Source organism: Hylaeus anthracinus, unplaced genomic scaffold (genome assembly GCF_026225885.1).
Source record: "Hylaeus anthracinus isolate JK02 unplaced genomic scaffold, UHH_iyHylAnth1.0_haploid 12000, whole genome shotgun sequence".
Lineage (NCBI taxonomy): Eukaryota > Metazoa > Arthropoda > Insecta > Hymenoptera > Colletidae > Hylaeus > Hylaeus anthracinus.
In genome coordinates this window covers 1,908,394-1,923,228 of record NW_026534347.1, presented here as the reverse complement: position 1 = coordinate 1,923,228, position 14,835 = coordinate 1,908,394, and the positions used below count along the sequence as shown (strand labels likewise).

At 43.6% G+C, this 14,835-nt stretch overlaps 1 protein-coding gene across 2 annotated transcripts in view; it reads right to left on the bottom strand.

Moving 5' to 3' along the window:
* Positions 1–2,221: 2,221 nt before the first annotated feature.
* Positions 2,222–14,835, bottom strand: part of LOC128890093 (furin-like protease 2) — a 266,679-nt gene continuing 254,065 nt past the window's right edge. Inside the window, exons 6-18 of one of the 2 annotated variants that reach the window (XM_054148303.1) lie at positions 14,431–14,725; positions 12,409–12,581; positions 11,036–11,701; positions 10,006–10,222; positions 8,741–8,820; positions 8,355–8,626; positions 7,505–7,692; positions 7,052–7,300; positions 5,964–6,432; positions 5,266–5,465; positions 4,692–4,973; positions 4,379–4,599; positions 2,222–4,303 (exon numbers count right to left, since the gene is read on the bottom strand). In XM_054148303.1, the coding sequence (XP_054004278.1) occupies positions 4,196–4,303; positions 4,379–4,599; positions 4,692–4,973; positions 5,266–5,465; positions 5,964–6,432; positions 7,052–7,300; positions 7,505–7,692; positions 8,355–8,626; positions 8,741–8,820; positions 10,006–10,222; positions 11,036–11,701; positions 12,409–12,581; positions 14,431–14,725 (3,420 nt within the window). In that variant the 3' untranslated portion in view covers positions 2,222–4,195. Of the gene's footprint in view, positions 4,304–4,378; positions 4,600–4,691; positions 4,974–5,265; positions 5,466–5,963; positions 6,433–7,051; positions 7,301–7,504; positions 7,693–8,354; positions 8,821–10,005; positions 10,223–11,035; positions 11,702–12,408; positions 12,582–14,430; positions 14,726–14,835 lie in introns of both variants that reach the window. The other variant, XM_054148302.1, reaches the window with a different exon arrangement.

Genomic DNA, 14,835 nt, shown 5'->3' with positions numbered 1-14,835 from the left:
ATACTCGCTAGCAATATTATCGATAATTTCCTAACTATCCAAAGATAATTTTTAAAGATATACGCTTTGCAATCGTGGTACCGAACGTTAACTTTCATATGAACGTTAATTACGTATTAAACATATTACGTTTGGCTCGAAAGCTTCCCTTGAGATTCACGCGATTAAAATGCAATTGTAAGGAATACACTGGACTTCTAAGTTTACTCGTCGTCTTCGACGAATATTCCGGAAGTCGTACCTTCAGCGAAAGAATTTAAACGGCCGCATTACCGCACATGCGGCCAATAATACTCTGCTACCTCTTACCGCTAACTTCTGCAGCGAGCACGAGAGCTTCAATGCTTGGAGCTTTTATTGCCCCATGCTTATTTCGTATCTCCTAAAGTTGTTTTCGATTTGATCGTATCCACATCCTTCCCTGTACCGTTTTTGCTTGCCGCAAATTCCGTACTCTTTCGAGTCGTTTCCGTCCGATACCGTCCCAATAAAACGTGCGATTCTCCTTTTGCACGAGCTACTCTTATCGGTTCTACGTTTTATATCGCATAATTGAATATCAGGAGGAAGCGCCGGATAAAAGTTTAGAACCAGAAGGAATGCTTGCGTCTCTTTTTGCATCGAAAGTATCGTCGACGATTCTTGCACGAGCGTCGTTCACTTTTGTCATCCAGTACCACGCATACCTAAGAGAAAACGTCACTGCGATGGATCAAACAAATTGATAACTATGTCATTTTTTAGTATTTTTCAATAAAAATTTGTATGAATATAGTTCAATGTATCCTCAATAACATATCCCTTTCCTTAATCGAAAGAAAAACGTTACAGGAATTAGTAATTTTTTCAGCTCTACACAGTGGTGGTGTTCTCCTCTTCGTGTAAAACAATGATTTCAAGAAAAGTTAATATTTTTGTGCCATCAATCTGTGGCAGATGTTATAATTAAAACGATAACGCGATAAAACCGCGGCACATGCGCGAATTTGATATAACTTCATGAATTTACGATATCCGCTTACGCTACGATATCCGACCTGATAAAAGTAGGACCACGGGAATTATTACTACTAAATTTATCGGCTATCCACGTTATCTCGATCGACATATCGTCGTACCGGTTATCACGACCCCTGTCGATGTGGACCGTTGGCTAGAACGATTGGAATAGCTTCATTGACGTTCGCTTAACGTACTTACCTGGTTTGTTCTTCATTATTTTGTAATCAGCCCTCTGATATTCGGATAGCGTACGTTTCCGTCGATCGATGTTTGAATTGACATTCCACTAACCCCCCCCCCTCCCCCCCCCCCCCCCGAACGATCATGTCACTGTCCACTGAATATGCATGTCAGTCCACACTGTCAGTCGTTGTCTATCCGATAGCAGCAAGTAAAGAATAATCAGCCAGATTAAACACGTCGATCGCATTTCGTTATAAATATCAGATGTAATTATACAAAATTTGTATATTGTTCCTCGTTAAGTACGACGTATAAGTGCTGTTAAAAATAAATTTATACTAATCAAATGTCGTATTTTTTCAAAGTTTTAAACCAGAATTTCCCCTTGAATATCAAATTCGCCGCGTCCGTTAAGGTAGCTTAATGATTAATGCACGAAGACGTCTTGACGGTGCACACCTCGATAAATCATACCGCTATAATCCTCGATTTTTCACTCGTCTCAACAGTTTCTTCATGCATTGAAAAACGTAAAGAAGGCCAACGTCTTCCCTTTGGTAAGATTCAATAAATCACGACCTTTATCGTACTTCAATTCCGTCGAACGAATATGAGACTATATATCGATTTAAATTTTATATTCGCAACCCAATATTCGTATCGATCGTTTAATTCGATTTCTTTTACTTGTACCAAATAAAAACTAAATGATTGAGAAGTGTTCCATTCGGCTAGTGTGTCACCCCTCGAGACGGTTCTCTCAAGATTTCAGCAGTATTAATTAACGAGGAGTATTCAGATAGAGGGGAAGTGTACTCGGGAAGTTTCTGGTTGCTTCCTATTACTATATTTACGGTGCTGGGAATCGTCTAATTATAAACATGCCGAGATTCATAATTGCAACAAACGTTAACCATACTATCGAGGAAGGTTGTCTCGATCTTGCAAGTAAAACTAGGGAATGCACTTACCTTGAAACGATGATCATCGGGTAACAGTGCTGTTCTGCGAATAAATAATTGTTCAGAGAAACTAATTATGGGAACAGAAATGTTAGAGAATTTAATAATAATATTTCAATGGGAACACGAACTCAGAATATATTTAAACGCCTGAGTGTGTGTATATAGATATATATATATATATGTATATGTATATGTATATATTTATAATCGCGTTCATCATAAAAGTACAATAATAGCTTTATATCAAATCACGAGGAGAAATTCAATATTCACACGGTAGGCGCGGACAGTAGCTCTTAAAGGTACCGATTTACCGAGGACTGTTTCGTGGCTTCTTCGCGACGTATGTTTCCTTCGTTATACGTTTAAAATCCAATTGTTATTTAACATCAACGTGGTCGTTGGTTTTCATTTTTTTCCATTTCATTTTAGTCTACAACAAATTAATACGAACGAAGCAGGATCAACGCGGTAAATACCTAGGGTGCTAAACAAAACAAAATATATAGACAATGCAGCAATAACAACAAACAGTTAGAAAAATGCAGTTGGCTGTCGATTGGTTGAAAAATGACGGAATGGCTGATACACGCGCTGGATCATCAAGAAAATCAGTGTGGTTTCTCATCTCTCGGGGTGAGGGGGGATGTCGGTTCGTTGCACGAGAACGAAGCTGTACAAACCTTCTCGCGGGAACAAACAATTCTTTGTTCACTTCTATTTCTATCGCTTTCATTCTCTCTTTCGCCGTTGAACATTCCATCAACCTATTCCGTCTGCTCCTTTCCGCCCGTTGTCGTTATTAATTTATAATCACCGCAATCGTGTTGCCAGCGTTAATATGTTACAATGACACGTTATAATGCGCACTTGTCGTTACGTTCAACTGGTCCATAATGCAAACCAACACACAGAGGCTACGTTTGTTCTTCATCGTACGTTACCAAGCCTCCGCATTATCAGCATTGTTTCCTTGGATCCTTGGATCACCTGCAGGTGCTCGTTACGCGAACTGGATTCCTCGATAAAATTTCTAGTCGATCTCAAAGTCTAATTGGGAATGATCTAAGGAATACTCTCCAATGACCACGATACGCATTGTTTGGGGCACGAGCGAAGGTTCAACGAATCGTTCGCGACAGATGGTAATTAGGATTAATACAAAACAATCCGTATAGGAACTGTTTCCAGCGCAAGGTGTCTACTGAATCGAGTCACCTGCAGGTGCTCGTTACGCGAATTGGATTCATCTAGTCGATCTCAATGTCTAATTGGGAATGATTGAACGAATCGTTCCCAATGGTAATATAATACACATCGTTGACGGCACAGGTGAACATTCGACCCACCGTTCACGACGGAGGCCAATAAAGGGAGCAGAGGAAAGAACGTTGTCAAAGGGCGTTGTAAATCAGGCACTTTATAATGTCCGTCACCCTTTTTTTTTCTTGTTTGTCTATTAACCGTACTTCCATTTAAAGTTACTCGGCATTACACACTAGTGTATGTGCACTCGAAAGAATCAGCGACGCGCCTAACCGTTAAAAAAAGTATACCTAAACACCTCGTTCACCGCCATTCACACGACCGCGCACGCAAACCGCACTATCAAATAAAGTGAACAACAGTCACACTTCTCTCCGTACAGTGCGCCAAAAAAAGTGTCTTTACTATCACGTTTTGAACGAATTTTTCTTGTTCCTTTGTCCCCGTTCCGTTTAATCCCTATCCGTTATCTCTCGTCACCACTCTTTCGTTTCCTCCAAATTCCTCCTCTTCCTTCAATCTATACTTATATTCCGTTCTCTCTATTTTTTTCTGTGTGTTTTTTTTTTTTTGTTCATTTTTGTATTTTTATCGTGTGTGTTTCCGTTTCTTCGCCTCGGACCACATCGGATCTTAACGGAGCGCGGCTGTTCCCGACTCTAATCGCCGCGTTTCTAATGCCACGCAAACACACGATCTATCGTGATCGAAACTGGTCGACCTTCATCAAACACTTTTGATGAGAGGTCCTGTCATTAGTTAGAAAACGTTAAAAGGGTCTAGGTCATCAGTTCCGTTGTGTCGTCGGCGTCAACGTCATCCGGAGGATCCACCCTCATGGCCAGCTGCGTGTAACCCTTGTTAGCTTCCCTTCTTCCCGACATAGCCTGCAAAGACAAACATAAAACATTGTTTCATCGATATAGGAGCCCAGGATAAAGTACTGTAAATTTTCCACGTACCTGAAGCGCGATGAATATGGTAGCAAACAGAGCTACCGATACCAAACAAATGGCGACAGCTATGGTTATAGTCGCCGTTATGGCCAGAGACGCTGAATCACTCTTATCAGTCGTTGTTCCTTCGTAATTCGCGTACACTTCTGAAATGGCCGAGTCTGCCGAGGCAAACTCTGTTCCCGGTACTCTTCTTTTACCAGCTGGCGAGCTGTTCCTGCAGCCGCCTATGATTATACAAAAGAAACCGGAATGTTAATAATTTGATAAATATTGAAAAGAACGAAAACGTCGTAACAAGAAGTAACGAGCCACTTACCACTCTCTGGATCGCATAGACAGCACTCTTCAGCCTGTGGACCCTTCTCGTTGCCCGTGCAACAAGGCACGCACTGGTTGTTCAACTTATCCAAGTGCAACGGGGGCGAACAGGCTGCGCAACTGAATTTTCCAGGTCCAGTACATCTTCGACAATCGGTGTGACAATTCTTGCAAAGCTGCGTCAAAGAGTCGTAGTACTGCGCACCGAGACACTCCATGCACAAGCCACCCTCTAGCATGGAGTGCGGGGGACAGGATGTACATTCCAATGGACCTTCTCCTGTGAAGCGTTCAAACTGTACGCGTTAGAACACTGTTGCTTTTCTTTTGGCCCTTTTCAATGCTAAGACCCGTAGGAATCATGTAAACGGGTATTTCTTAATTTGTATTATTATAAAAAAAAATATTGCTGGATCATTTGGGACATATAATTTCTTTTGAATTTTACACAAAATTGTCCACAGTGTATATTTTTCGGAATAAATGCTCGTAAATTACTGCCAGTTTATCTAGGAGTGGAGGATTTATAAACGTCAGTAGCACCGAAAGGGTTAACGTATCATCCGCGTTACCTTTGCACGTGCGACAGTAGTGGTGACACTTCTGACAGCCGAAGTTGGATTTGAAGAATCCTTCGGGACATTCCGGGTGGCACTCTCCCGCTGCCAGTTGCCAGCCACGAGGACACGTTACGCACTGATCCCTTCTAGGTCCGGAGCACGTGTTACACGATAAGTAACATTTGGCGCATTGACCTCTATCGCTATAATATCTGTACAAAATATTTTTCTCCGCGATTATAAATCCATGTTGAGGAAGTAAAAGAAAGGATATTAAGCGACACGTAGCGGTCGCGTGGGGCTGATTAAAATGGGACACGTTGCATGCACGGATAAGCGTCAGGCTGCTAGTAGTATAAGTCACGGATAAGAGCGACTGCGGTCGCTCGCTATTGGGTTGTACTTTATGGTCGCGTAATTAATTAGTCACCGTGATCTAGATTAAGCCGCAGCGTCCTTAGCCTGTTTCTAAGAACACTGGCTCATGCGGCACGATTATCATCAGATTTTCCACTACAAACGCTTCACTTAAAAAAAAAAAAAAAAAAAAATAAGCTCGTCGACCCTTGATTTCGAAGATTTCTTTCGAAATAAATTTCTTTCAAAACCTAGAGATAAAACAAGCGAATATACGACACGCGATGGTTTCGAAGAGCACCTATAAAGCATGCCGAGTTTTATTTCCTTTATTTATCTATATACGGACTCACCCTTGGGCGCAAGACGACCTGCACTCTCCGCTCTGCAGCTGCAATCCATCCTGACAGGCGGTGCAGTTCAATCGGGACACGCAAGTTTTGCAGGTATGTAAACAAGGAACGCAAACAGGTCTGGATGGTTGCGCCATGGAATAATAGCCGTCGTCGCATTGATAGACGCAACGCATTCCTTGGAGTAGCAAGGAGTTCTGACAGGAGATACAGTAATTCTCCGAAGGACCCGCGCAGGTCCTGCACGATGTATGACACGGTTTGCAGTGCCCGTTATCGTAATATTCGGAAGTCTCGCACTGATCGCGGTGCTCGGGAGCGCATAATCCTTCTTCGTTCAGGCTCCACTCCGTGATGCAGCTCGTGCATGTCGACGTCGCACAGGTTGCACATCCTGGAGGACACGGCATGCACTCTCGTCGTTTCTTGTCCGCGCTGTATCCAGCTGGACAAGATGCTCGACATGTTCCTATGGATGATAAGGTATGTATTGTCTGTTTACTCTTTCAGCCAGACTTTTACAAGAGACTTCTACGCGTGAGACATATACGTCCCACTAGGGTCGAAAGGGTTAATATAAAATGTGATTCGGAAGACGATAATGTTTCTGGAGCCATGAATCGTGACTGAGGGGAGTCTCCTTTCGAGGTTGAACCAGGGAACCACTAATAACAGTTTTCTTTCTTTTAGATTTAATTGAAAATGTTGGTATAATTCTAATATCGGTTATACTTTCAACTATCCAGCGTAATCGCTGATGAGCGAAAATATTCAATATATTTGCACTCGTGTTAGAGCGCTACGCGATTAAGCACATGCTAAAAGTTCGTGTTTGGAATTGTTTCGATTCCCGGGTTATCAATTCAGTTGAATTTGAATGTTTTAAATATTTGGTCGAGGAACGAAAGCGTGCACCTGTCGAAGTGCAAAACGTACAACCCGAAATAGAGATAAAGGAAGGCGTAACGATTCCATGACGAACGTTTGATCCAGCAACTGTCGCTGTCTCCGCGCGCGACAAGGCGATCAGCTGCACGTGTCGTGTCAGTCTATTCTTTTAAAGGATCGCTGCCTGGACGAGTACGTACCGTTCAGTGAAAACAATCCGGGCCGACAGGCGATGCATTGGTTTTCGGCGGTGCCGTTGCAAGTTTCACACGTGGAATGACACGCCGCGCAGCTGTAATCTTGAGTTTCGTAGGTGTAGACAGGGCACGACGCGTAACACTTGTTCTCGTACATGACCAAGTGATGCTCGCAACTGGTGCATTTATCCGGCCTATCCTGGCAACTGGCGCAATTCGCCTCGCAAGGTACGCACGTGCTATTCTCCGTGTCTGAAAATAATATCTTCGTCTAACCTTCGAACAGTCGATCGTCGAATTAAGAAGTTAAATATTTGAAAATAGGTTCTCCACGGTGAACTAAATTCCTTTTAAAGAGCACGCAAACAAAATTTGATTCGTGTAATTTTATTTCCGAAGTAGTTATTCTGGTTCTATGAGTCCTCTTTGACGTTTACTTTGAACCCTTGGACTTACTCTCGTAATATCCTTCAGGACACTGCTGGAGACACACTGCCAGATCGGTGACTCGAAGATGAGCGGGTGCGCAGGAGAGACAAGAGTCCTGGCCAGCCCCAGCGCAAATTTCGCAGGACTCGTGGCAGGGCCAGCAGACTCCACCCTGATTGGGGAAGCTCCTCGGCGGACACCGACTCACGCACGTACTGCAATTGCGATCTCGTAAGCGATAACTCATCTCCGATTGCTACTGTATCGTTCGATGGAATTTTTCTACCAAAGGTGCATTTCAGTGAATTAACGTGAGATAAATACACCGGGCCATGCGTAAAAACGCGATACGTACATCGCTTCGTTGATACGTGTATTTGTTATATATGTACTCCAACGCTTGGAAATATGGGAAAACGATGTACGGCACGAACACTGGGAGTTAATCACTTATGCAGCAACCAATTTCGCGGATGGAAAAATGAAAATACAACGAATAACTTCGTCTTTCACTGGGGCGAAAGTTTCAGTTCTCGCGAGCATAAAACGGGCACGCAGTTTATTTCCTTGCGAGTGGTTAAATATTTACACTTTTAATAATGTCGAAAGGATTCAATGAACGAAAAACGTGAAATTTCAAGCGGAAGCTTTCAAATAAATTGCAACAAATGAACAGGCTACACGCGTGTCCCATCGAAAGTAAAATCTGACGAAAGAACGATAAACATTTCGAGGGATTATTGTTTAACCTTCACCCTCCTCTTTGGTAGCTACATGAGACTGCCATGGGTTTTCCAGAGGGCGAGGATTTATTCTTCGCTAACGAACCTGTACGCTATTTTACCTCTCTATAATATTAGGGCAGATAATCGCTTACTTGTCGAGTCGGTAATTTTTACAGTTGATACATTGCGTGGGTCCGTTTCCGTAGCACCCCTGAGCATCGCACTGGGGATCACAGTCGTGCAGAACTTTTCTGGTAGTGTCCAGGGAGTCGTCTCCGACTTGAGACGAGGATGGGGGTGAATCGAAAGCGGACGACGTGTCCCCAGGTAGTCGATTAGTCAGGATGGGTGCGGAGGAACCGTCCAAGGTTGCCACGGACGCCTGGACGTTGGAACCGGCGCCGACGTACGGGCCCTGGTAGCCCTGAAAGGTAGACGAAGGAAAGAAGTCGACGTCGCCGCGATGGCCCAGTGATAGTGGTTCATCGTCTACTGTGAATGGGTATTGCACTGAGGAGTACGAAGAATGCGCTTGTACCGGGTTATATTGACGTGTTCGTATCCTGATGGGATTCGACGCGGTGCCGTAAAAGATTAGCTGCCACTTCTTTAGGATTCCTGTAACAACAGACGCCAGAAACAAGAATGAACAAGATGGTCCCTCGGCGTTCGCTCGTACACGATTTATATCGTCTTTTCTCATAACACTTTGTCGACTGAATGGACAAACATAGCAGCGTCCCGAGGTATATCTAAATCGAGTCGATCGAATTCCTTTCAATATTTTCAAGCGAGTTTCGTGGTTGTATTTAACGGATTCCTTTGGAAATTTATATTAAAAACTGTAAACTCCTAGACTATATATAACGGAATAAATAACGTTTCGTGCATCTTTATTTTTCTTGTATTAGAAAAATATGTTTGATCTACTTATTTGTCACTTTTATCCTCGGACATAGTTGCACGACGATGCGAACGTAAATTACACCCGATTCCTGAAAAAATAAACATCGAATTAAAGAAAACAACGTTTCGTACGTGACTGTACGTATCTGAAAGCCCTCCAACCTAATTAACGTAACATTGGTAATTACATTTATGGTATTGGTTGTTACAGTTTTAGTGCGAGTATACCAAATTTTACCGTTCTATGAAACTCTGGAAGCCCATACATCGACAAAGTGTTATTTCGATCGTTAGAGCGCGGAGTGATTCGCATAATTATGAGTTTTAATAAGCATGCGTGACGTTAATTGAATTAAACTCAATCGACGGATCAAGGCTGCTCAGGGTTTATTCCCGTTGCATCGTTAGGTCTCATTTTATAGTTAGAGAATAATTTCGATTAAAACTGCTTAGTATCTAGATCCCTTAAATTAATTCGTATGCCCAACAGATATTTTTTAGTAGTTAAAAACTCAATTTGGTCGGTTGTTATAGCCAGCAAGGGTATCGCTTAACAGACCACTCGAGTGTGTCTCGAGTACCTCGCTGTATTTGTTCCAGCCACTACGAGTACACTTGGTAGAGAGAATATAGCGAGGCGCACTCGAGTTACACTCAAGTGTTATGCAAAGCGATATCCTTGAAAGTCCTAACCGCCGAACGCGGTTTTCGTCACTCATTACAGGATTACGCTCGCTCGAAACACTTTAGAACGAGTACACTATCAAAAATTGATTTTTACACAGGATTTTTGGAGAGTTAGACTTCAAAGCGATCCTTTCGCTACACGATGATTAGTTCGGATAGTTAGATCAACACCAAAGCCTTTCCACGAGAAAACAGGATTTCGAGACTTGCCTGGTGAGTTAACGTGCCGATTCCCGGCGTTAATGATTTGCAGAGTCCATCGACCGTCCGCCTTTTCACCCCAGAAGTGCACGCTGAGGAAGGGCCAGTCGTCGAAGTTAGAGCTGAGAACATCCCGCGGCCTCTCGAACAGCAAAGTTGACGTGGTGCCCATCGGCGAGGTCAACAGCAATCTCAAATTTCCTCGCGGGAAGAACCTCAACGAAACCTGTTTGAGAAATGTTTGACGTCGTCTTAAAAAATGTTCGTCATTCCTCGAGAGAAGAGTTCGTCAACACCTTGTCGACGGCGCGAGAACATTATCCATTTCACCCTTTGTGGACTCACGCTTATTCCCTTTTAATATTCCTTCGTCGGATCCATAATGAATTTTATACTCGTGGAAACACAGTTATGAAGAAATTATCGCGCGAAATGTCCAGCGGGAGAGGGATACGCCGGGAAAACGAGAACGTTTATAATAGAATTTATTTTCGCTTTATGTAAAAATATATTTTGTACTTACGATTCATAAAATAGTGCTTGGAAAAATTTGCATTTTAATGCCGCCGTGAATTTATTCTTCCCGTGGGCAGAACTCGCAAATGTTCGCGCGGAATACGAGAATTTAAAAGATCGGAGCGTTAAAAATATATTTCGCCAACCGAGAAGGGTATTTAGCACGTAATATACGATGGAGTACTTTTTCAGAATAAATCACGAGCATTGGTGTAAAGATGTTTCCCGCATCATCCCATTGTGGTGATTTACGGGATCGAAAACGTTGGACGAACGTTGGTTATCGATGGAAACAGAAAAGACGTTAATTCAGTACCAAACAATAGTGGTTACCGCTAAAAGTCTCCTAAGAATTACACAAAACAAAACTCAAAAAAAATTCTTGAAAAAATTCTCAAAGATATGCGTGTTTAAATTGTCTTAGTTAGGCATATCCTATTAATTCGATAGGGCGGATAGATTAGGAGACGCGAAGGGAAAGCATGATCGATGGTATCGATGTCCCCAGTCTCTGTCTTCTTACCTTGCATTGCACGTGTTCGAGGAAGCGAACCTCGTTCAAGGATCCAGCGCAACCGGTGACGTCCATGTAGACGCTGAGCGTGTAACCGTAGGTGGGATCGATACGTCTCTCCTCGTTGATCTCGTCGGACTTGCAGATGTGCTGGGGTGGCACGTTGGTCCACTGTTCGGCCAAGCTGACCATAGCCCCGGCGTCCATCAGCCCGTAACCGAATTTGTGGGAGACCTTTCTCTTGACTCCGTTGAGGATCCAGCCAGGCTCCTTCTCGAGAGGGCCGGATCTCGAGGTGAGGACCACCAGGTACTGCATGTCCCTCCACGTGAGGCTGGGATTCGCCTCGAGAGCTAGGGCGGCGATCCCCGCTGCCAACGGGGCCGAGGCCGACGTTCCGGTGTGCTCGACTGTGCAAATATGATCTGGTCGCAGCTTGGCGTCCATATCTACCGTTGCGACGCTCTTGTCGTTGCCTGGAGTCCCCGAGGAGTAAGTCGAGGCGAGAGTAGAGCTGCATTCCTCGAGGTACCAGGGCTTGTAGCCGCCCTGCGTGGCGCTCGATATGGACAAAGTGAAGATACTGTTCGTGTAGCCGTCGCAGTTGCAAGAGTCCGTGTGACGACCGCCGTTCCCTGACGCCCACACGAAGATCGAGCCCTTGCCCTTGCGCCCCTTCCGACATTCATTTCAAACATCGTTAGCGATTAGAAGATATTCCGGCTCGCTACTGTTAACGAAATCGTGCTCCGCGAATGTTTTTATTATAAATATTTGTAGCCCGGTAGCAATCAATGCACCGTATTCGCGTCGTCTTTCAGCTTTGGGGGAATGTTTGCGCGTGGTGTTTTGCGACTCGGATATATTCCGATCTCGACGAGACTCTGCGGGAACGTTCAAACGCGATATCACCTTGGGAAGTTTGCCGAACTTTTATTTTTCTCGGTTATCTCGTTTGCCCAGAAGAGACAGAACGCGAATGTTTGCGTTCGAGAGATACAAGGCGATTCATGTGGATCCAATCTAAAATCTAAATATATGCGGCTGCCAGCTACAGTTTAATTCTCTTTGTTAGACGTTTCGGATGTTCAAAAATAGTAAACATTGCACGAATACGGAAGGAAACATTTATTAACACGGTTGACGTTTTTAGGGGTAGTTTCGTGGAACGATCTCGTCGAAAGCGGAGATATTTTAATGCGTCACGAAGGAAAATGAGTGCAGTTATCAGTCTAGAGTAAATAATGAAAACATTTCGCTCGACAATCTATACTATTGTACACGGTGAAACGTGTCAGTATTGGCAAGTGGAATTTTTCAAGATTACAAAGCGAACAGAGAAAAACGAAGAAAGAAAAATGGAACTGAGTTATGTAACTTACGCTGGTTACACCGTAAATAAACGCCCTCCTGGCAAGAGGGCCAGGACCATCGACAGTTTTACCATCGTCCTCGGGGCCCCAAGAAGCGCTATATATATCGATGTGATCAGGATTCAATCCCAGTGCTCTGGCTTCGACGGCATCGTTTACCGGGCCATCGAGCATTCGCACGCCTGAGAACACGGAAGGTATGAGCGTCAGATAGCTTTCCTTCTCGTTGCCGTTGCGTCGTGATTTCCACGAAAACTTGTGCGGCCTCCAAGCGAGGCTGCTGTAAACGCGCGGTATAATTTCCGCTCACGGAGATTTCTAATTAGGGGAGAGTTGCCAAGATCGTAACGTTTTAAATAGTATTTTTATCTCGTGTTTCTTACACATCAATTTATACGCGAATAAATCTGGAAAGTAGCTGCCGGATCGTTGCGACAGATATCGCTATGCGTAGAACGAAGGGTAGGTTTCGCGAGGGTATCTTACGAACTTGGTGTCACGGATCGGGATGAAATTTTGTTGAGTTATTCTACGACATTAATGAAAATTCTGTGCAAAAGGATTTGTCGACGCCTCCTTGTGCTCGAGAAAACAAATAAAGTAGTTTATATTTTACTCTAAGGAACAAAAGCAGGGTCGAGGAAGTCAGGGAACTCTCACCTGCGATTCTTCTCGCACGATGACGAGCTACAGGTACCATGTTAAATCGTGCGCGGATCGTTAACGCGCATTTTAATGGAAACGAGCCGGTAAAATTATCGGAACTCGATATTCCAGCGAGGAACATTTCCCTGGTGGAGCGACTTATAACGACCCGGTGCTTGCGAGTGATTGACGTTTTAATCATTGTTACCGTAAATGGAAAATTGAAAATAAAAGTGGCACGGTAGGAAGAATGTCGCGCTGACGATTAAGTTGTCGGCGCGCAATTAAATAGCTTGCATGGAGCGATGGAGTGGAGAATAAAATTTGATGAGAGCAATGGTTGAAGCAATAGCTTCAGATTTGGGAAGCTAAGTTACGCATCTAAGCAACTGGCTACTTTTTGTATTTGCAAATGTACTGTACCGCGAACACACGAGATTCGCCATTTTCGACTCGATTCTTACCGTATCTTTGATTTTAATTTAAAACCAATTAACGATGAACAATGGATCGAGAATGAAGGAATAATAAGTCTATCGTAAAGCATGAAAGAAAAATCGATTACTTCGCAGCGTCGAAGAATGTAGACTGTTAATTTCTGTTCTATCGGGATTTAAGTACTGGATATCACGGACTATTGGAGTACATTATAATTGAGTTATGATTAAAAACTGCAGTATTGAATTAAAGAACGTTTCGCGCAGCGTTTAGATATAATTCGCTGTACTTTGTCGGGAACGTTTAATGCGCTTACAAAATCACGTAACTGTGTGATTATAGTATTACACCGGATTGTTACGAAAATATAAAATAGTCCACGATGGTCCGCAATGGATTGTAATTAATTTGATTAAAGCAGCGCATATTTGGGATATTAATATGGCTTAATAAATATATCGTTATCGATACGACGTATCGACGTGGTTGGACGAAGTTGTTACAGAAGTATTCCATTATCGTAATTACGCGTTTGAATAAATGCATAAACAATATTTCAAAAGATTTGTGGAATTTTTATATGTTACGAGAAGAGTCAGGTTTGTACTAAATTCTCGAATATTCGATGTCAGACATTCAAGTCAGATATCCGAGGTCTTTAGAATCATCAGTTCCGTCCTCTGTAGGTTAAAGTTCAGAAAGCTATCTCATAGGGGGATCGTAATTCATACAACTGGATAACGGAAGTCATATTTAATTGAAGGGACCGTGTATCCGGGTAAAAGTTAATTTGCTGGAGTTGCGTTTTTATTTCAGAATAGAACGTCGGGGGAATGGGACCTGTTATTTATAGGGTGTCCCGAAGTGACCAGGATCTTTTTCCTCGTCTGTTTCACGAGGTTGTGTTTCTCTCGCACTGTGCTCGCTGAAAAAATCGTAATTTCTTACCTCCTATGCTGGCGTTATAGGCGACGCCGACGCCGCAGTATTGGTTGAAAGCAACTGCGGCGACCTCGCCAGCGCATCGAGTCCCGTGCTTGTTGTCACCGTTGTCCCTTGGCATCGGGTCGTTGTCGTTGTCGTTGATATCCCAGCTGGCCTGGTGATCGTAATTCAGTGCCAGGTCGGGATGATTCGTTTGTATGCCGTCGTCGAGGATCGACACGACAACACCCTTGCCAGTGTAACCCTTCTGCCACGCTGGGCCAAGATTCATATCGTAGCCATCCTTGGCCCCGCCGTTCTGGAACACGCGAACAAACAGTGAACGCCCCTGGATCGAATCCCTTACACGTTCAATTTGATTCGAACGACGTTTCGGGAACGACTATCTTTGGATTTGTTGCTTCAGCG